The 22295-nt window shown below is 50.2% G+C and overlaps 1 protein-coding gene across 1 annotated transcript in view; it reads left to right on the forward strand.

The window, feature by feature from the left end:
* Nucleotides 1-2111: 2111 nt before the first annotated feature.
* LOC147083979 (uncharacterized) overlaps nt 2112-22295 on the forward strand; it is a 72148-nt gene continuing 51964 nt past the window's right edge. Inside the window, exons 1-2 of the mRNA XM_085979992.1 lie at nt 2112-2332; nt 14307-14885. Of these exons, the coding sequence (XP_085836118.1) occupies nt 14365-14885 (521 nt within the window). The 5' untranslated portion in view covers nt 2112-2332; nt 14307-14364. The remainder of the gene's footprint in view (nt 2333-14306; nt 14886-22295) is intronic.

Consider the following 22295-nt stretch of genomic DNA (forward strand, 5'->3'; position numbering starts at 1 on the left):
TGGTTCACACGCAGACAGCACCTGATTTCGAGACGCTGTCCTTTTAAAATTGGTCCTCCACAGGCAAGGAGGGACTCGGACCCTTTAATGAATACCACTTTGAAAAGAAGAGTCCCTGTCCCTTTAAGAGCCCTCCGCCCACCACTCCCACCTTTTTCTTAAAGTCTTTGAAATTAATAATAAAAGTTAATGCAGAAAAAATGTGTGTGTGTCTGACTGTATTTTAGTGAGTATCTGTGTCTGTGTGTCTGTCTGACTGTATGTGTGTGTGTCTGTGTAGAATAGCATCATGGAATGATACAGCACAGAAGAAGGCCATTCGGCCCATCGTGCCTGTGCCGGCTCTTTGAAAGAGCGATCCAATTAATCCCACTCCCCCTGCTCTTTCCCCAAAGTCCTGTAAATGTTTTCCCTTCAAGTATTTATCTCAATCTCTTTTGAATTATAATATTGAATCTGCTTCCACCGCCCTTTCAGGCAGCGCATTCCAGATCACAACAACTCGGTGTAAAAATCTGTTTCCTCATGTCACCTCTGGTTCTTTTGCCAATCGCCTTAAATCTGGTTTCTGTCCCTTCAGCCATTGGAAACGGTTTCTCCTTATTTACTCTCTCAAAATCCATCCTGATTTTGAACAACTCTATCAAATCTCCTCTTAATCTTCTTTGCTTAAGGAGAACAACCCCAGCTTCTCCCGTCTCTCCACGTAACTCAAGTCCCTCATCCCTGGTCCCATTCTAGTAAATTTCTTCTGCACCCTCTCTAAGGCCTTGACATCCTTCCTAAAGTGTGGTGCCCAGCGGAAGCCGAGCCAGTGTTTTATAAAGGCTTAGCATAACCTGCTTGCTTTTGTACTCTATTCCTCTATTAATAAAGTCAAGGATCCTGTATGCTTTTTTAACAGCCTTCTCAACTTGTCCTGCCACCTTCTAAGATTTGTGTACATACACCCCGAGGCCTCTCTGTTCCTGCACCCTCTTTAAAACTGGACCATTTAGTTTATATTGCCTCTCCTCATTCTTCCTACCAAAATGAATCACTTCACACTTCTCTACATTAAATTTAATCTGCCACGTTTCTGCCCATTTCACCAGTCTGGCTACATCCTCCTGAAGTCTGTTACTATCCTCATTGTTTGCTACATTTCCGAGTTTCATGTCATCTGTAAATTTTGAAATTTTGCCCTGGATCCCCAAGTCCAGGTCATTGATATATATCAAAAAAAGCAGTGGTCCGAATCAATGTTCACGTTAAGTTGCGCGGCCACGCAGCGGTCTGGAGGTCCCGCACAGCCGGCTCACCGCCCTATAAATGGAATAAACGCGCATGTGCGGAAATTTGAATGGGCCGTGCAGCCCGTTAAAGGGGTCACGCACCTCAAAAAAAGAGGGAACATTGATCCTAATACCGACCCCTGGGGAACATCACTGTTTACCTCCCTCCAGTCTGAAAAGAAACCGTTCACCACTACTCTCTGCTTTCTGTCCCTTGGCAGAAAATTGGGAGGGGGCGAGAGCAAACAGCACCTGATTTCTCACCAAGCACTCACTGGAGCAGGGGATTAGCCCTACTTTAAATGTCAGTCTCTTAAATATACATTAAAAAAAAGGGAGACGCTGTCCCTTTAAAATCAGTCATCCACGGGGACGCGGTCCCTTTAATGAAAATCATATAGAAGAGAGCGCCTGTCCCTTTAAGAGAACCCCCACCACTCCCATATTTCTCTTAAAGTGCTTGAAATTAATAATTAAAAATGCTGAAAATTAATATTAAGAAAATGAATTCAGGGAGAAGAAATATTTTTACTCACAAGTATTTGTTCCACAGGGTTTGTTATTTCATCAATTTAAAAGCGAACTTCTTTTACTTAATAAAAAGTATCTTCTGCAAAACAAAATTAGTTTGAGCTGTAAAATGTGAAAGGAACATTAAAAATAAACTTTTCCGGGCTCACAGATCCTGAGCCACTTTACAACATGGCGGCGGGCCGATCCGTCCAATCAGCCGGTTCCAGGTCCCGCCTCCTCCTTCGCCGCGATTGGTTGGAGGACCAACGCACCTCGGTCAGTCCTCCAGGCTCAGCCTCCCCTCGCTCATTGGTGGAGAGCTCACGTCTATCATTGTACGACGGCGACGTCTTGACGTGACTGGTTGGGCGAAGAGCGGGGTGGGCGCGCGGGGCGCCGGCTCGCTCCTCCAGCCCCACCCCGCTCGCTCCCTATTGGTCAGAAGTTCCCGTCAATCAAGCCCTGGGCCCGGGTCACGTGTCCCTGGAGCGCGCTCCGCCAAATTGAAGCAGCTCCGCTCGGGGCCCGGATCCGCGGACTCTCAGGTTTGGATTCCCCTTTATTCTCTCCCCTCCTCTGATCTCAATCGGATCTGGGGGAAAACTCACTTTCCCTCACTGATTGCAGCTCTTCACCAACACCGACTTTACAAAGAAAGCCCCGCGCGGCAGCCTGGAGCTTGGGCCCAGTGCGCAGGCGCGGGGGAGGATGATTGACAGTGGTCCAGGGTGTGTGCTGAGCATGCGCGGTGCGGGCCCGGCGCCTGTGGAGCAGGAGAGGGCGGGGCCATGGGGCGCATGCGCGGGGTCAGCCACAACTCAGCGCGGCGGCCAGACCGCTTGCTGGAGCGCGGGGGCTTGTGGGGATTGCAGCCGCCATTATTGCTGATCCTTTCAACCAACCTGTGCAGCAGCTGGGGCCTGAAAATCAGCTTCACTGCCCCTGGGCTGGGAAAGGTGGAGATGTAAAACTGTGACCCCTGGTTCTAGAAACATAGAAGATAGGAGCAGGAGTAGGCCATTCGGCCCCTCGAGCCTGCTCCGCCATTCAATGCGATCATGGCTGATCATCCAAATTCAGTACCCTGTCCCTGTCTTCTCCCCATATCCCTTTAGCCTTAAGAAATATATCTAACTCCTTCTTAAATATATTTAATGAACTGGCCTCAACTGCCTTGTGTGGTAGAGAATTCCACAGTTTAACCACTCTCTGGGTGAAGAAATTCCTCCTCATCTCTGTCCTAAATGGCTTACCCCTTATCCTTAGACTGTGACCCCTGGTTCTGGACTCCCCAACCATCGGGAACATCCTTCCTGCATCTAGTCCTGTTAGAATTTTATAAGTTTCAATGAGATTCCCTCTCATTCTTCTAAACTCCAGCTGGAATACTGTGTGCAGTTCTGGTCGCCACACTACAGGAAGGATGTGATCGCGTTGGAGAGGGTGCAGAGGAGGTTCACCAGGATGTTACCAGGGCTGGAGCGCTTCAGCTATGAAGAGAGACTGGGCAGATTGGGTTTGTTTTCCTTGGAGCAGAGGAGGCTGAGGGGGGACATGATTGAGGTGTACAAAATTATGAGGGGCATAGATAGGATGGATGCTGAGGAGCTTTTTCCCTTAGTAGAGGGGTCAATAACTAGGGGGCATAGATTCAAGGTAAAGGGCGGGAGGTTTAGAGGGGATTTGAGAAAGAACTTTTTCACCCAGAGGGTGGTTGGAGTCTGGAACTCACTGCCTGAAAGGGTTGTGGAGGCAGGAACCCTCACAACATTTAAGAAGCATTTGGATGAGCACTTGAAATGCCACAGCATACAAGGCTACGGACCAAATGCTGGAATATGGGATTAGATTAGACAGGGCTTGATGGCCGGCGCGGACACGATGGGCCAAAGGGCCTCTATCCGTGCTGTATAACTCTATGACTATGTATAAGCCCAATCGACCCAATCTCTCCTCATACATCATTCCTGCCGAGACGCTCCTTAAAACCCACCTCTGTGACCAAGCTTTTGGCCATCTGCCCTCATTTCTCCTTGTGGCTCGGGGTCACATTTTTCAATGTCTTACAATACTCCTGTGCAGCGCCTTGGGATGTTTTCCTACGTTAAAGGCGCTATAGAAATACAAGTTGTTGTTGTTCTCATTGTTGGATGTGAGCTCTGAACAGGCCCCGCCCCCTCCCCTACTCCGCATGCGCCGCTCCAAGGTGAGCGCGGGCTCTGAACAGGCCCCCCCCCTCCCCCTCCCCCGACTCCGCATGCGCCGCTCCAAGGTGAGCGCGGGCTCTGAACAGACCCCGCCCCCTCCCCCTACTCCGCATGCGCCGCTGGGCCCCGCTCCCGAGGATGAGTCGCTACCGCGCCTGCGCAGGGCCTCGCATTCTGGGGAAGGCCCGGGGTCACCGGCGGAAAGTGAGTTTTATCAGGGTTTTTTTTATACAGCAGAGAGAAGCGCGGGCGGGGAGATGAATAAAAAGAAAATACAAACCGCACCCTCCCGGCACCGAGCGGACCGGATTGAGCGGCCGCAGCCCCTTGTCTTCTGCAGGGAGCCGGACTGGGGCACGTCATCAACTCCACGGCGGTGACTGACGGGAGCTCCGACCAATAGGGAGAGAGTGGGCGGAGCTCGGAGCACTGAGATGGCAGCGGGTCCTCCAACCAATCGGAGTGTCCGAGGGGCGGGACCTCCGCCACCCGCTTCTCCCACTGCTGAGACAAGTGGAATGCAGCAGAGGGCGCTCTTCTGAGTTTGGGGCTCAGGCCTGTTAGTGGAGCAGTGCAGAGGGAACTTTACTCTGCACTGGGCTTTACTCCCTCAGCACTGCACTGCAGGGGCAGCACAGAGTTTTAGACTCGAGTCTCTGGAGTGGGACTTCAACCCACAACCTTCTGACTCAGAGGGGAGAGTGCTGCCACCTGAGCCACGTCTGACACTCTGTATCTAACCCGTGCTGTACCTGCCCTGGGAGTGTCTGATGGGACAGTGTAGAGGGAGCATTACTTTGTATCTAACTCATGCTGTAACTGCCCTGGGAGTGTTTGATGGGACCGTGTAGAGGGAGATTTATTGTGTATCTAACCCGTGCTGTACCTGCCCTGGGAGTGTTTGATGGGACAGTGTAGAGGGAGCTTTACTCTGTATCTAACCCGTGCTGTAACTGCCCTAGGATTGTTTGATGGGATAGTGTAGAGGGAGCTTTACTCTGTATCTAACCCGTGCTGTAACTGCCCTAGGATTGTTTGCTGGGACAGTGTAGAGGGAGCTTTACTCTGTATCTAACCCCGTGCTGTACCTGCCCTGGGAGTGTTTGATGGGACAGTGTAGTGGGAGCTTTACCCTGTATCTAACCCGTGCTGTAGCCGCCCTGGGAGTGTTTGATGGGACAGTGTAGAGGGAGCTTTACTCTGTATCTAACCCGTGCTGTACCTGCTTTGGGAGTGTTTGATGGGATAGTGCAGAGGGTGCTTTACGCTGTGTCTAACCCGTGCCGTACCTGCCCTGGGAGTGTTTGATGGGACAGTGTAGCGGGAGCTTTACTCTGTATCTAACCCGTGCTGTACCTGCCCTGAGAGTGTTTGATGGGACAGTGCAGAGGGAGCTTTACTCTGTATCTAACCCCGTGCTGTACCTGCCCTGGGAGTGTTTGATGGGACAGTGCAGAGGGAGCTTTACTCTGTATCTAACCCGTGCTGTACCTGCCCTGGGAGTGTTTGATGGGACAGTGTGGAGGGAGCTTTACTCTGTATCTAACCCGTGCTGTACCTGCCCTGGGAGTATTTGATTGGACAGTGTGGAGGAAGCTTTACTCTGTATCTAACCCGTGCTGTACCTGCCCTGGGAGTGTTTGATGGGACAGTGTAGAGGGAGCTTTACTCTGTACCTATCCCGTGCTGTACCTGCCCTGGGAGTGTTTGATGGGACAGTGTAGAGGGAGCTTTACTCTGTATCTAACCCGTGCTGTACCTGCCCTGGGAGTGTTTGATGGGACAGTGTAGAGGGAGCTTTACTCTGTATCTAACCCGTGCTGTACCTGCCCTGGAAGTGTTTGATGGGACAGTGTAGAGGGAGCTTTACTCTGTATCTAACCCGTGCTGTACCTGCCCTGGGAGTGTTTGATGGGACAGTGTAGAGGGAGCTTTACTCTGTATCTAACCCGTGCTGTACCTGCCCTGGGAGTGTTTGATGGGACAGTGTAGAGGGAGCTTTACTCTGTATCTAACCCGTGCTGTACCTGCCCTGGAAGTGTTTGATGGGACAGTGTAGAGGGAGCTTTACTCTGTATCTAACCCGTGCTGTACCTGCCCTGGGAGTGTTTGATGGGACAGTGTAGAGGGAGCTTTACTCTGTATCTAACCTGTGCTGTACCTGCCCTGGGAGTGTTTGATGGGACAGTGTAGAGGGAGCTTTACTCTGTATCTAACCCGTGCTGTAGCCACCCTGGGAGTGTTTGATGGGACAGTGTAGAGGGAGCTTTACTCTGTATCTAACCCGTGCTCCACCATTCAATAAGATCATGGCTGATCTGATCTTGGCCTCACCTCCACTTTTCTGCCTGTTCCCCATGACCCTCGACCCCCCTGTAGTTCAAACATCTGTCTGTCTCGGCCTTGAATATATTCAGTGACTCCGCCTCCACAGCTCTCTGGGGCAGAGAATTCCAAAGATTCACGACCCTCTGAGAAGAAATTCCTCCTCATCTCCGTCTTAAATGGGCGTCCCCTTATTCTGAAACTATGCCCCGAGTTCTAGATTCCCCCACGAGGGGAAACATCCTCTCAGCATCCACCCTGTCGAGCCCCCTCAGAATCTTATGTTTCAATAAGATCACCTCTCATTCTTCTAAACCCCAGTGAGTATCGGCCCAACCTGCCCAACCTTTCCTCATAAGACAACCCCTTCACCCCAGGAATCAACCTCGTGAACCTTCTCTGAACTGCCTCCAATGTAAGTATATCCCTCCTTAAATAAGGAGACCAAAACTGTACGCAGTACTCCAGGTGTGGTCTCACCAACGCCCTGTACAGTTGTAGCAGGACTTCCCTACTTTTAATACCCCCCCTGGCAATAAAGGCCAACGTTCCATTTCCCTTCCTAATTACTTGCTGTACCTGCATGTTAACTGTTTGTGTTTCATGTACGAGGACCCCCAGATCCCTCTGTACCGCAGCGTTCTGTAGTCTCTCTCCATTTAATAACAATTTGCTTTCCTATTTTTCCTACCAAAGTGGATAACCTCACATTTTCCCACATTATACTCCATCTGCCAATGTTTTGCCCACTCACTTAACCGATCGATATCCCTTTGCAGACTCTGTGTCCTCCTCACAACTTACTTTCCCACCTATCTTTGTATTGTTAGCAAATTTGGCTACAGTGCACTCGGTCCCTTCATCCAAGTCATTGATATAGATTGTAAATAGTTGAGGCCCCGGCACTGATCCCTGTGGCACCCCACTAGTTACAGTTTGCCAACCTGAAAATGACCCATTTATCCCGACTCTCTGTTTTCTGTAAGTTAGCCAATCCTCTATCCATGCTAATGTATTAACCCCAACCTTGTGAGCTCTTACCTTGTGCAGTAACCTTTTATGTGGCACCTTTTTTTTGAGGATGTAACTGGTAAAATAGATAAGGGAGAACCAGTGGATGTGGTGTATTTGGACTTTCAGAAGGCTTTCGATAAGGTCCCGCATAAGAGATTAGCGTGTAAAGTTAAGGCACGTGGGATTGGGGGCAAGGTATTGACTTGGATAGAGAACTGGTTGGCGGACAGAAAGCAAAGAGTTGGAATAAGCGGGTCTTTTTCCGAGTGGCAGGCAGTGACTAGTGGGGTATCGCAGGGATTGGTCCTTGGGCCCCAGCTATTCACAATATATATTAATGATCTAGACAAGGGAACTAGATGTAATATCTCCAAGTTTGCAGACGACACAAAGCTGGGTGGGCGTGTGTGCTGTGAGGAGGATGCTGAGAAACTCCAGGATGATTTGGACAGGTTGGGTGATTGGGCAAAAGCATGGCAGATGCAATATAACGTGGATAAATGCGAGGTTATCCACTTTGGTGGCAAAAACAGAAAGGCAGATTATTATCTGAATGGCAATAGATTGGGAGAAGGGGAAGTGCAACGAGACCTGGGTGTTCTTGTGCACCAGTCGCTGAAGGTAAGCATGCAGGTGCAGCAGGCGGTTAAGAAGGCAAATGGCATGTTGGCCTTCATAGCGAGGGGGTTTGAGTACAGGAACAAGGATGTCTTGCTGCAGTAGTACAGGGCCTTGGTGAGACCACATCTTGAGTATTGTGTGCAGTTTTGGTCGCCTTATTTGAGGAAGGATGTTCCCGATGGTCGGGGAGTCCAGAACCAGGGGTCACAGTCTTAAGGATAAGGGGTAAGCCATTTAGGACAGAAATGAGGAGGAATTTCTTCACCGAGAGAGTGGTGAACCTGTGGAATTCTCTACCACAGAAGGCAGTGGAGGCCAATTCATTAAATATATTCAAGAAGGACTTAGATATATTTCTTAAGGCTAAAGGGATCAAGGGATATGGGGAGAAGGCAGGGACAGGGTACTGAATTTGGATGATCAGCCATGATCGCATTGAATGGCGGAGCAGGCTCGAGGGGCCGAATGGCCGACTCCTGCTCCTATCTTCTATGTTTACCTTCTCAAATGCCTTCCGGAAATCCAAATACACCACATCCACTGGTTCCCCTTTATCCACCCTCGTTACATCCTCAAAGAACTCTAACAAATTTGTCAAACATGATTTCCCTTTCATAAAACCATGCTGACTCTGCTTGACTATATTATGATTTTCTAAATGCCCTGCTATCACTTCCTTAATGGGACAAGTTAAGAAACAAAAGATGACACTAGATGAAGTGTAAACGGAAATGGCAGCTGCCATGTGAGAGAGACAAAAAATGAAAGAAAGAGATCGGGGCCGAGGTTATGGTCTGAAATTGTTGAACTCGATGTTGAGCCCAGAAAGCTGTAAAGTGCCTAATCGAAAGATGAGGTGCTGTTCCTCGAGCTTACATTGAGCTTCATTGGAACAGTGGAAGAGGCCGAGGACAGAGAGGTCAGAGTGGGAGTGGAGCGGAGAATTAGTGACAGGCGACCGGAAGCTCGGGGTCACCCTTACCGACTGAACGGAGGTGATCTGCAAAGCGGTCGCCCAATCTGCGGTTGGTCTCCCCAATGTAGAGGAGAATTAAAGTGACAGACTAATCTAATTGAATTTTTTGATGAAGTAACAGGGAGGATTGATGAAGGGAATGCAATGGATGTTGTCCACATGGATTTTAGGAAGGCGTTTGACAAAGTACCACATAGAAGGCTGGGTAACAAAATTGAGGCTCATGGAATAGGTGGGTCAGTGGCAGCTTGGATAAGGAATTGGCTTAAGGACAGAAAACAGCAAGTTGTGGTAAATGGCTGTTTTTCAGACTGGAGGATGGTAGACAGTGGTGTTCCCCAAGGGTCAGTGCTGGGGCCACTGCTTTTTTTGATATATATAAAAATGACCTGAATATTGGAATACAGAGTAGAATTTCGAAATATGCCAATGACACCAAACTTGGGGGTGTGGCAAACAGTGAGGATGGTACCAGTCGACTGCAACAGGACATAGAAAGGCTAATAGAATGGGCAGACAAGTGGCAGATGGAATTTAATACAGAGAAGTGTGAGGTGATGCATTTTGGCAGAAGGAACAGGGAGAGGCAATATACATTAGCTGTGAAATAGAGGTTAATAATTATGATCTAATTGGGATTACGGAAACATGGTTGCAGGGTGAGCAGGGCTGGGAGCTTAACATACAGGGGTATTCAGTATTTAGGAAGGATCGACAAAAAAGAAAGGGAGGAGGGGTAGCATTGCTAGTAAAAGAGGGGATAAATGCAATTGAAAGGAAGGATATTAACTCAGTTAATACAGAATCTATATGGGTGGAGCTAAGAAATAGCGAGGGGCGAAAAACATTAATAGGAGTGGTATATAGGCCTCCAAATAGTAAAATAGAGGTTAGGGAGGGCATCACGAGGGAAATTAGAGAAGCGTGCAATAAGAGCACAGCTGTCATCATAGGTGACTTTAACTTACATATAGATTGGACTAGCCTAATCAGTAAAAATAATGAGGAGGAGGAATTCCTTGAGTGTTTAAGGGATGGTTATCTGGATCAATATGTCGAGGAACCAACTCGGGAACAGGCTATATTGGACTGGGTACTGTGCAATGAGAAGGGACTAATCAGTAATCTTGTTGTACGGGGACCCTTGGGTCAGAGCGATCATAACATGATCGATTTCTCACTCGAAATGGAGAGCGAAGAAATTGACTCAGAGACTAAGGTCCTGAATTTAAACAAGGGGAATTATGATGCCATGAGACGGGAACTGAGTAGGTCTGATTGGACAACGTTCCTGAGAGGACTGGAGGTAGATAAACAATGGCAAACATTTAAAGATAGAATGACAAAATTGCAAAAATTGTTTATACCAATCTGGCATAAAAGGAAATCTAAAAAGGTGACTCAACCGTGGATAACAGGGGAAATTAGAGACAGCATAAAATCCAAAGATAGGGCGTATAAAATAGCCAAAAAAAGCGCCAGAGCGGAAGATTGGGAACAGTTTAAGATAGAGCAAAGGAGGGCAAAGGGCATGATCAAGAGGGGCAAAATAGCTTACGAAAACAAGCTGGCGGAAAATATAAAAACTAACTCCAAAAGCTTTTATAAATATATCAAAAGGAAAAGACTGGTGAAAACCAAAGTTGGTCCATTGCAGTCAGATACGGGGGAATATATAATGGGAAATAAGGAAATGGCAGATCAACTAAATGCATACTTTGGGTCAGTCTTTACGAAGGAAGACACAAAAAACCTCCCTGGGATATCGGGAAAAATAGGGACATTGGCAAAGGAGGAACTGACGCAAATCAATATCTCTAAGGATATGGTGTTAAGGAAGCTAAAGGGATTGAAGGTGGACAAATCCCCAGGGCCTGATAACATGCATCCTAGGGTACTGAAGGAGGTGGCCCTAGAGATAGCGGATGCACTAAGGATGATTTTTCAGAATTCATTAGACTCGGGAACAGTGCCGATGGATTGGAGGGTAGCTAACGTTACCCCACTATTCAAAAAGGGGGGTAGGGAAAAAGCAGGTAATTACAGACCTGTAAGCCTTACATCAGTTGTGGGCAAAATGCTGGAGTCCATCATTAAGGATGAAATAGCGGAGCACTTAGCAAATGGGGACAGGATAGGACAGAGTCAACATGGATTTACAAAGGGTAAATCGTGCTTGACTAATCTATTGGAATTTTTTGAGGGAGTAACTGGTAGAATAGATGGGGGAGAGCCAGTAGATGTGGTGTACCTGGACTTCCAAAAGGCCTTCGATAAGGTCCCACATAAAAGATTAGCATGGAAAATTGAGGCTCATGGGATAAAGGGGAAAGTTTTGGCGTGGATAGGGAACTGGCTGTCAGATAGAAAACAGAGAGTTGGAATAAACGGCTCATTTTCTGAATGGCAGGCAGTAACAAGTGGGGTACCACAGGGATCTGTCCTGGGCCCCCAGCTGTTCACAATTTACATTAATGACCTGGATCAGGGAGTCGGATGCAGCATTTCCAAATTTGCAGACGACACTAAACTAGGAGGTGGGGTGGGCTCAGAGGAAGAGACCAGGAAGCTCCAGAGCGATTTGGACAGACTGGGCGATTGGGCGGATAAATGGCAGATGCACTATAATGTGGACAAGTGCGAAGTTATCCACCTTGGGTGCAGGAACGGGAGGGCAAATTATTATTTAAATGGCAATAGATTGGGAGAGGGGGAAGTACAGAGAGACCTGGGTGTTCTTGTACACCAGTCACTGAAGGCGAGCATGCAGGTGCAACAGGCGGTCAAGAAGGCAAACGGTATGCTGGCCTTCATAGCAAAAGGGTTAGAATACAGGAACAGGGATACCTTGCTGCAGCTGTACAGGGCACTGGTGAGACCACACCTCGAGTACTGTGTACAGTTTTGGTCGCCTCATCTGAGGAAGGATGTTCTTGCCATGGAGGGGGTGCAGCGGCGATTCACCAGGCTGATACCAGGAATGGCGGGAATGACCTATGAGGAGAGACTATGTAGTTTAGGGATGTACACACTGGAGTTTAGAAGATTGAGAGGGGACCTCATAGAAGTGTATAAAATTCTGACAGGTCTAGACAGACTGGATGCAGAAGGAATGTTTCCCTTGGCGGGTGAGAACAGAACTAGAGGACATAATTTAAGGATAAGGGCTAAACCATTTAGGACAGAGATGAGGGGGAATTTCTTCACTCAGAGAGTGGTGAACCTGTGGAACTCATTGCCACAGAGGGCAGTGTACGCCAGCTCATTAAATATATTTAAGAGGGAATTAGATATATTTCTACGGGCAAAAGGGGTTAAGGGTTACGGAGAGAAGGCGGGGACGGGATACTGAATTAAAGGATCAGCCATGATCTCATTAAATGGCGGAGCAGGCACGAAGGGCCGAATGGCCTACTCCTGCTCCTATCTTCTATGTATCTATGTATCTATGTACACTTAATGGCACAGTTTTAAAGAGTGTGCAGGGACAGAGGGACCTGGGAGTTACTGTGCGTAGGTCCCTGAAGGTGGCGGGACATATTGAGAGAGTGGTTAGCAAAGCATATGGGATCTTGGGCTTCATAAATAGAGGCATTGAGTACAAAAGTAGAGAAGTTATGCTGAACCTTTATAAAGCGCTGGTTAGGCCACAACTGGAGTATTGCGTCCAGTTCTGGTCACCACACTTTAGGAAGGATGTGAAGGCCCTTGAGAGGGTGCAGAGGAGATTTACCAGAGTGGTTCCGGGGATGGGGGATCTTAGCTACAAGGACAGGTTGGAGAAGCTGGATTTGTTTTTATTAGAGCAAAGGAGGTTGAGGGGTGATTTGATAGAGGTGTACAAGATTATGACGGGTTTGGATAGGCTGGACGGGGAAAGGCTGTTCCCACTAGTTGATGGTACAAGGACTAGGGGACACAGATTTAAGGTTTTGGGCAAGAGATACAGGGGGGACGTGAGGAAAATCTTTTTTATGCAGCGAGTGGTGAGGACCTGGAACTTGCTGCCGACGGAAGTGGTGGAAGCAGAGACTGTTTTCAAGACTGGATAGGCACTTGAGGAAAATAAACTTGCAAGGCTACGGGGATAGAGCGGGGGAATGGGACTGCTCTACAGAGAGCCGGCACGGACTCGATGGGCCGAATGGCCTCCTTCTGTGCCGTTATGACTCTGAGAGGAGACCGCATCGTGAGCAGCGAACACAGTTTACTAAATTGCAAGAAGTACAAGTAAATCGCTGTTTCACCTGGAAGGAGTGTTTGGGGCCCTGGACAGTGGGAAGGGGGGAGGTAAAAGGGCAGGTGTTGCATCTCCTGCGCTTGCACGGGAAGGTGCCGGGTGAAGGGGAAGGGGTGTTGGGGGTGATAGAGGAGTGGACCAGGGTGTCGCAGAGGGAGCGGTCCCTTCGGAATGCTGAAAGGGGAGGTGAGGGGAAGATGCGTTTGGTGATGGGATCACGCTGGAGGTGGCGGAAATGGCGGAGGATGATCCATTGAATGTGGAGGCTGGTGGGGTGAAAGGTGAGCACAAGGGGAACCCTATCGTGGTTCTGGGAGGGAGGGGAAGGGGTGAGAGCAGAAGTGAGGGAAATAGAACGGACTAAACTACATCTACTGGTTCCCCTTTATCCACCCTGCTCGTTACATAACATAAGAACATAAGAAGTAGGAGCAGAAGTAGGCCATACGGCCCCTCGGGCCTGCTCCGCCATTCAACAGGATCGTGGCTGATCTGAACCTAGACTCACGTCCAGTTTCCTGCCCACTCCCCGTAACCCCTAATTCCCTTATCAGTTAGGAAACTGTCTATCTCCGTTTTAAATGTATTTAATGTCGCAGCTTCCACAGCTATCTGAGGTAGCAAATTCCATAGATTTACTACCCTCTGAGTGAAGAAGTTTCTCCTCATCTCAGTTTTGAAAGGGCAGCCCCTTATTCTAAGATTATGCCCCCTAGTTCTAGTCTCAACCATCAGTGGAAACATCCTCACCGCATCCACCCGATCAAGCCCCCTCACAATCTTATATGTTTCGATAAGATCGCCTTTCATTCTTCTGAATTCCAATGAGTAGAGGCCCAACCTACTCAACCTTTCCTCAAAGAATTCTAATAAATTTGTCAAACACGATTTCCCTTTCATAAAACCATGTTGACTCTGCTTGATTGTATTGTGGCGTACCGATCACAGAACGGACACAATCCGCTTTCTGGTCCGTAGACTATAAATCAGGCGTCATGCCTTTAAGAAGGATCACACCTTTAAGAAACTCGATCTGCAACATAGTTAAGCCCAGAGCGGGGGAGGAGCAGTCGAAGCTGTGCACTGATGAAAGAGAGTTGTACTTTGTGTAGTCTCTGACTCCATTTTGTGTTCAGCATACGTAGACTCCTACATTGGTGACCCCGACGCTCAGGACGACTCCTAAGCGTAACCATGGCTGACACAAACGCAGTTTCTGTGAAGCTGCCGGAGTTCTGGGAGAACCTGGCCACCGCCTGGTTCCTTGAAGCCGAATCGCAATTCCGACTCCGCAGCATCACAGCCGACGCAATGATGTACGACTACCTCCTCGTCTCCCTGGGCAGCTCCACAATCACAAAAGTCTGGACAACACTACAAAACCCTCCGGAGGAAGGCAAGTACGCACATCTCAAGGCCACGCTCCTTAAAAAATTCACAGCCTCCCAATTCGTGCGCAACTGCCACCTCCTCGACCTCCCGGGCCTCGGTGACTCCACGCCGTCAGAATTGCTCTCACACATGCTTGCTCTGACTGACGAGAAACCGCCCGGCTCCCTCTTCCGCACGCTCTTTATCCGCCAACTACCTCCCAGCATCCGCCCGGCGATCGTGGCGTCCAGCCTCACGGACCTCGAGGCCCTGGCCGACGAAGCCGATAAGCTCCTGTCCGCCAGCTCCAACCACGCCGTCACCCCCAACCTGGCCTCCGCAGCGTCAGCGCGCGCTCCACTCTCTATCGCGTGGCCACACAGCTCGGCCACGAGGCCCCCCAGGCCCCCACGTCCCCCAAGCCCTCCGACCCAGGGCTACTGCTACTTCCATACCCGGTTCGGCGCATGGGCACGCCGCTGCAGCCATCCCTGTACGTTTCCAACCGCCCCCACACCGGCCTACACAATGGCCGTGGGGCAAGTAGGCGCGCTGCTGTACGTTACGGACAGCGCCTCCGGACACCGTTTCCTGTGCGACACGGACGCGCAGCGCAGCATCATCCCCGCGTCCGCCCTCGAGATCCAGTGAGGCGGCCGCGGCCCTGCGCTGGCTGCCACCAACGGCACCAACATCCAGACGTACGGCACCCGCACCGTCACCATCGACCTCGCAGGCCGCTGCTACCACTGGGAGTTTATCACCGCCAAGGTGCTCTCCCCGCTCCTCGGTGCGGATTTCCTGTGCGCCCATGGCCTGTTGGTCGACATGCCTCGGCGCCGCCTCGTGGACATGAACACCATGTCACCTGTCCCGGGCGCCATGGCCCCCCCCAACCCGCCGAAATGGCGTGGCAGTGCCGCGCCCGCTCAATGGACGACTACTCAGCACTCCTGGCTGAGTTCCCAGCCCTCACCAACCCGACCTTCTCCACGAAGGTTGCTAAGCACGGGGTAGAACACTTCATCCCCACCACAGGCCCACCGGTGTATGCCCACGCCCGCAGGCTGGACCCGGCCAAGCTGGAGATCGCGCGGGCCGAGTTCACCACAATGGAACACCTCGGCATCATCCGCCGCTCCAACAGCCCCTGGGCCTCCCCACTCCACATCGTCACCAAACCCGACGGGGGATGGCGCCCCTGCGGGGACTACCGGCGGCTAAACAACGCCACCACGCCGGATCGGTACCCCATACCGCACATTCAAGACTTCTCGGCTAGACTGGCCGGCCGCTCAGTCTTCTCCAAAGTCGACCTGGTGCGCGGTTACCATCAGGTGTCAGTCCACCCCACGGACGTTCCCAAGATGGCCATAATCACCCCTTTTGGGCTATTTGAGTTCCTCCGAATGCCCTTCGGCCTCAAAAACGCGGCCCAGGCCTTCCAGCGGCTCATGGACTCGGTCCTCCGGGACCTGAAGTTCCTCTTTGTCTACCTGGATGACATCCTGGTAGCTAGTTCCTCCAAGCAGGAACACATCGAGCACCTCCGCACCCTGTTCCAGCGGCTCAGTGAGCACGGGCTCATCATCAGCCCAGCCAAGTGCCAATTCGGCCTCAGCAGGATCGAATTCCTCGGCCACCACATCACGCAGGACGGAGCCATTCCCCTGCCCGCCAGCTTGCCGCGGTGTCCGAATTCACCACGGACATCCGGCACGTCTCCGGTCGAGACAACGTGGTGGCCGACTGCCTATCCCGCCCCACCGTCCACGGCGCCCACCTGGCAGTGGACTATGCTCAACTGGCAGCGGAGCAACGCACCGACCCCGATCTGCTCTCCGCGCCCACAACCCTCCCAGGGCTGCGACTGACCGACGTCACCTGCGGTCCGTCTGCCGTCACAGTCAAATGTGACACCTCCTTGGCGCAACCGCGCCCCGTAGTCCCGGCGTCCTGGCGAAAATGGGTGTTCGACATCGTCCACGGCCTCTCACACCCCGGCACCCGCGCGTCCATTAGACTGGTGGCCAACCGATTTGTCTGGCGCGGCCTGCGCAAAGATGTGCGTGTCTGGGCCAGATCCTGCATAGCTTGCCAGCGTGCCAAAATCCACCAACATGTCAAAGCCCCACTCGAGGAGTTCACCATGCCAGAAAGAAGGTTCAACCACGTCCACATCAACCTCGTCGGCCCCTTCCTCTGTATCTAACCCGTGCTGTATCTACCCTGGGAGTGTTTGATGGGACAGTGTAGAGGGAGATTTACTCTGTATCTAACCTGTGCTGTACCTGTCCTGAGATTGTTTGATGGGACAGTGTAGAGGGGGCTTTACTCTGTATCTAACCCGTGCTGTACCTGCCCTGGAAGTGTTTAATGGGACAGTGTAGAGGGAGCTTTACCCTGTATCTAACCCGTGCTGTACCTGCCCTGGGAGTGTTTGATGGGACAGTGTAGAGGGAGCTTTACTCTGTATCTAACCCATGCTGTACCTACCCTGGGAGCGTTTAATGGGACAGTGTAGAGGGAGCTTTACTCGGTGTCTAACCTGTGCTGTACCTGCCCTGGGAGTGTGTAATGGGACAGTGTAGAGGGAGCTTTACTCTGTATCTAACACGTGCTGTACCTGCCCTGGGAGTGTTTAATGGGACAGTGTAGAGGAAGCTTTACTCTGTGTCTAACCTGTGCTGTACCTGCCCTGGGAATGTTTAATGGGACAGTGTAGAGGGAGCTTTACTCTGTATCTAACACGTGCTGTACCTGCCCTGGGAGTGTTTAATCGGACAGTGTAGAGGGAGCTTTACTCTGTATCTAACCCGTGCTGTACCTGCCCTCGGAGTGTTTGATGTTGACACCAGGTGCTGAGAATGTTAAAATGTTCCTTTCCCCATAAGGACATCCAGAACCTCGATGAGCACAAAAATTCACCCCACAAAAGTAGCAGAAGCCCCTCAGCTTCTCTCCTGGACACAGTTATTGAGGACAGTGAATGTCTGTAACAAGTCATCAATTGGCTCTCGACTTATCTTAGAAACAAGGACTCAATCGACTGTGTTTCTAACGAAACTGATTTATTGATACAGAATATAAAAATCCAGTCCAGTTATTGGGGTTTTAACATTAAGAAGCCCCAGTTGCCTAAATTAACATGGTTCACTCCTGGATGTGATTAAAGGCATCGGAAACAGTGGAATCGACCCACCGCAGTCACACTGTGGACACTCTGGTGTGTCAGCGGGTGGGATACACCAGGGAATCCCTTTCCACACACTGAGGTTGACTCTAATGATCGGGAGTCCCAGGGTTTCGGATACCAGATAATCAAGCTCACAAGAACACAAGTTGTCTCTCCAGGCTTTATTAAGCGCGCTGCATAACACAGATCGGGTGATAATTCCCTCAATCTGGAGAATAGAAGTACAGTGGATTCACGTGCGACCTTCTCGAGTCTGTTCCAACTGACAACGGCTTAAGTGGCCTGTTCTTATACACAAGCTTGGTTACCGCTCAGGAAATGGGATTGTTTGGACCCGTCTGTTGACCGCCTCCTGAACTCCTGCTAACTCAGGGAATTTAGTCCATCTGTGACCAGACTATAACCACAAGCCTGTCTGGTTATCACACCTATACGGTCCGTGAGGTTATTATCAGATTCACACCCAGAGGTTGTGCCTTCACTTGTCTGGCACTTCATCCCATAACACGGGTACAGGGGCTCAGTAATGTTTCATTCATCAGAAAAAGACAAAGTACAACAACATACTGGGCAGCTTAACAGAATCTCATCATAGTTATGGGGCCATAAATATAAAACTGTTACTATTTAATCCAGTAGTGAATTCAGGAGAAACTTCTTTACCCAGAGAGTGGTAGAATGGGGAACTCACTACCACAGGGAGTAGTTGAGGTGAACAGCACAGATGCATTTAAGGGGAAGCCATATGAGGGAGAAAGGAATGGGAGGAGATGTTGATCGGGTTAATTGAAGTAGGGTGGGTGTGGGGCATAAACACTGGCATGGACCAGTTGGGCCGAATGGCCTGTTTCTGTGCTGTACATTCTATGTAACACCATGAACAGTCAATCGAAGGGAATCATCAGCACAACAGTCTTAAAGATTAAACAGCAGTCCAAGAATTTATAAAACATTCATCCATTCCATGTTCATGTCACCCCAGCTTTCTACAGGGCCCTGAGCTACAGAACAGTGTGAACTCGCTGGTGTCTCAGCAGATTCGAGGACAGAGTGAATCCCTTCCCACACACAGAGCAGGTGAATGACCTCTCCAGTGTGAACTCGCTGGTGTCCCTTCAGATTCCCGGAGCTTTTAAAGCTCTTCCCACAGTCAGAACATGTAAATGGTCTCTGATCGGAGTGAACTCGCTGGTGTCCCTTCAGATCTGCAGAGGTTTTAAAGCTCTTCCCACAGTCAGAACAGTTAAATGGTCTCTGATCGGAGTGAACTCGCTGGTGTCCCTTCAGATCCCCAGAGGTTTTAAAGCTCTTCCCACAGACAGAACAGTTAAATGGTCTCTCATCAGTGTGAACTTGCTGGTGTTTCACCAGGTGGGCTGACTGAGTGAATCCCTTCCCACACACGGAGCAGGTGAACGGTCTCTCATCAGTGTGAACTTGCTGGTGTTTCAACAGGTTGGATGACTGAGTGAATCCCTTCCCACACACTGAGCAGGTGAATGGCCTCTTCCCAGTGTGAACTCGCTGGTGTCCATTCAGATTCCTGGAGCTTTTAAAGCTCTTCCCACAGACAGAACATGTAAATGGTCTCTGATCGGAGTGAACTCGCTGGTGTTGCTTCAGATCCCCAGAGGTTTTAAAGCTCTTCCCACAGTCCGAACATTTAAATGGTCTCTCATCAGTGTGAACTCGCTGGTGTAACTTCAGTTCCGCGGAGCTTTTAAAGCTCTTCCCACAGACAGGACATGTAAATGGTCTCTCATCAGTGTGAACTTGCTGGTGTGTCAGTAGGTTGGATGACTGAGTGAATCCCTTCCCACACACGGAGCAGGTTAATGGCTTCTTTCCTGCTCTCTCCAGCTGGTGTCCCTTCAGCTCCTGGGACCTTTTAAAGCTTGTCCCACAGTCGGAGTGTTTCACCGGTCTCTCCCCAGTGTGAACTCGCTGGTGTGCCAGCAGATTCGAGGACCAAATGAATCTCTTCCCACACATGGAGCAGGTGAACAGAATCTCTCCTGCTCTCTCCAGCTGGTGTCTCTTCAGATCCTGGGACCTTTTAAATCTCTTCCCACAGTCAGAACATTTAATCGGTCTCTCATCACTGTGAACAAGCTGGTGTCTCAGGAGGGTGGCAGAATGAGAGAATCGCTTCAAAAACACGGAGCAGGTCAACGGTCTCACATCGGTGTGGACAAGCTGGTGTCTCAGCAGCATGGAGGGTGCAATTAATCCCTTCCCACACACGGAGCGGGTTAAAGGTCTCTCCCCAGTGTGATCTTGCTGGTGTATCATCGGAGCAGATGACTGAGTGAATCCCTTCTGGAACATGGGGCCGGTGAACGGGCTCTCCCCAATGTGTAGCCACTGGTGTCGCTTCAGGTGCTTGTAGATCTTGAAGCTCTTCCCACACTCAGAACATTTCAAAGGTCTCTCATCAGTGTGAACTCTCTGGTTCACTGGTGTGCCAGCAGATTGGAGGACCGATTGCATCAGGTCCTGAGGAATCCTGTAACTCTGTCAGATCTTGACGTGATGTTCGGTCTGAGCTTCCTGTCCGTAAAGGCTCAACTTCAAAACCCTGTGAAAGGAGTGTAGAAAGGGGTAAGAGGGAGAATGTGGTCTCAATTTTTTTTATATAATCATTCATAGAAACATAAAAGATAGGACCAGGAGTCGGCCATTCGGCCCCTCGAGCCTGCTCTGCCATTCAATTGATCCCATTAGCCTTCACGGAATGTGGGCATCGCTGGCAACACCAGCATTTATTGCCCATCTCTAGTTGCCCTTGAGAAGGTGGTGACGAGCCGCCGCCTTGAACCGCTGCAGTCCGTGTGGTGAAGGTGCTCCCACAGTGCGGTTACACTTCTTTACAGTGGTTTGGTACAACTGAGGGGCTTGCTAGGCCACTTCAGAGGGCAGTGAAGAGACAACCACATTGCTGTGAGTCTGAAGTCACATCTAAGCCAGTCAGATTAGTGAACCAGATGGGTTTTTAACGACGGTTTCATGGTCACCATTACTAGCCTTTTAATTCCAGATTTATTTAGTTAACTGAATTCAAGTTCTGCAGCTGCCGTGCTGGGATTACATAGAAACATAGAAGATAGGAGCTGGAGTAGGCCATTCGGCCCCTCGAGCCTGCTCCACCATTCAATGAGATCATGGCTGATCATCCAAATTCAGTACCCTGTCCCTGCTTTCTCCCCATATCCCTTGATCCCTTTAGCCTTAAAAAATATATCTAAGTCCTTCTTGAATATATTTAATGAATTGTTAAATATATTCAAGAAGGAGTTAGATATAGTTCTCACTTGAACTCACTTCTCCAGATCACTAGTCCAGGCCTCTGAGATAACATAACCACTATGGTACGGTACCTGTACTCATGTCCCCCTTTTCCCAGCCCAGTGGCAGTGAAGCTGATTTTCAGGCCCCAGCTGCTGCACAGGTTGGTTGAAAGGATCAACAGTAATGGCAGCTGCAATCCCCACAAGCCCCCGCGCTCCAGAAAGCGCTCCGGCCGCCGCACTGAGTTGTGGCTGACCCCACGCATGCGCCCCATGGCCCCGCCCTCTCCTGCTCCACAGGCGCCCGGCCCGCACCGCGCATACTCAGCACACACCCTGGGCCCCTGTCAATCATCCTCCCCATGCCTGCGTGCTGGGCCCCTGAGCTCCAGGCTGCCGCGCGGGGCTTTCTTTGTAAAGTCGGTGTTGGTGAAGAGCCGCAATCAGTGAGGGAAAGTGAGTTTTCCCCCAGATCCGATTGAGATCAGAGGAGGGGAGAGAATAAAGGGGAATCCAAACCTGAGAGTCCGCGGATCCGGGCCCCGAGCGGAGCTTCTTCAATTTGGCGGAGGGCACTCGTAAGACAAAGGTCCTCTACCAACCTGCCCCCGCCGCGCAGTGCTGCCCCCCGATTATCAAAATCCACAACAAGGCCTTGGACAACGTGGACCACTTTCCATACCTCGGGAGCCTACTGTCAACAAGGGCAGACATAGACGACAAAGTCCAACACCGCCTTCAGTGTGCCAGTGCAGCCTTCGGTCGCCTGAGGAAGAGAGTGTTTGAAGACCAGGACCTCAAACCCGGCACCAAGCTCATGGTCTACAGAGCAGTAGTGATACCCGCCCTCCTGTATGCCTCAGAGACATGGAACATGTACAGCAGGCACCTCAAAGCAAAAAATAAACCCTTTTCAATTTAATTTAAAGTAAGACAATACTTTAGAAAATATGATTAAATATAAAATAAATATTCACAACCTCCGCCTTTTTACTTCAGACACACCCCTCCTCCAGCATTCATCTGTGTGAAAGGCTCAGAGGGTGCAGAATTCTTAAAGTGCATCCAGGAGAGCTTTTTGAGCCAGCATGTAGAAAGTCCTACAAGAGAGGGGGCGGTACTGGACCTAATCCTGGGGAATGTAGCTGGGCAAGTGGTAGAAGTGTCAGTAGGAGAGCATTTTGGTGACAGTGACCATAATTCGGTGAGATTTAAGGTAGTCATGGAAAAGGACAAAGATGGACCAGAAATAAAGGTTCTAAATGGGGGAA

This window comes from Somniosus microcephalus, unplaced genomic scaffold, assembly GCF_052327205.1.
Source record: "Somniosus microcephalus isolate GS21.2 unplaced genomic scaffold, FLI_Smic_1.0 scaffold10, whole genome shotgun sequence".
In the NCBI taxonomy this organism is placed as follows: domain Eukaryota; kingdom Metazoa; phylum Chordata; class Chondrichthyes; order Squaliformes; family Somniosidae; genus Somniosus; species Somniosus microcephalus.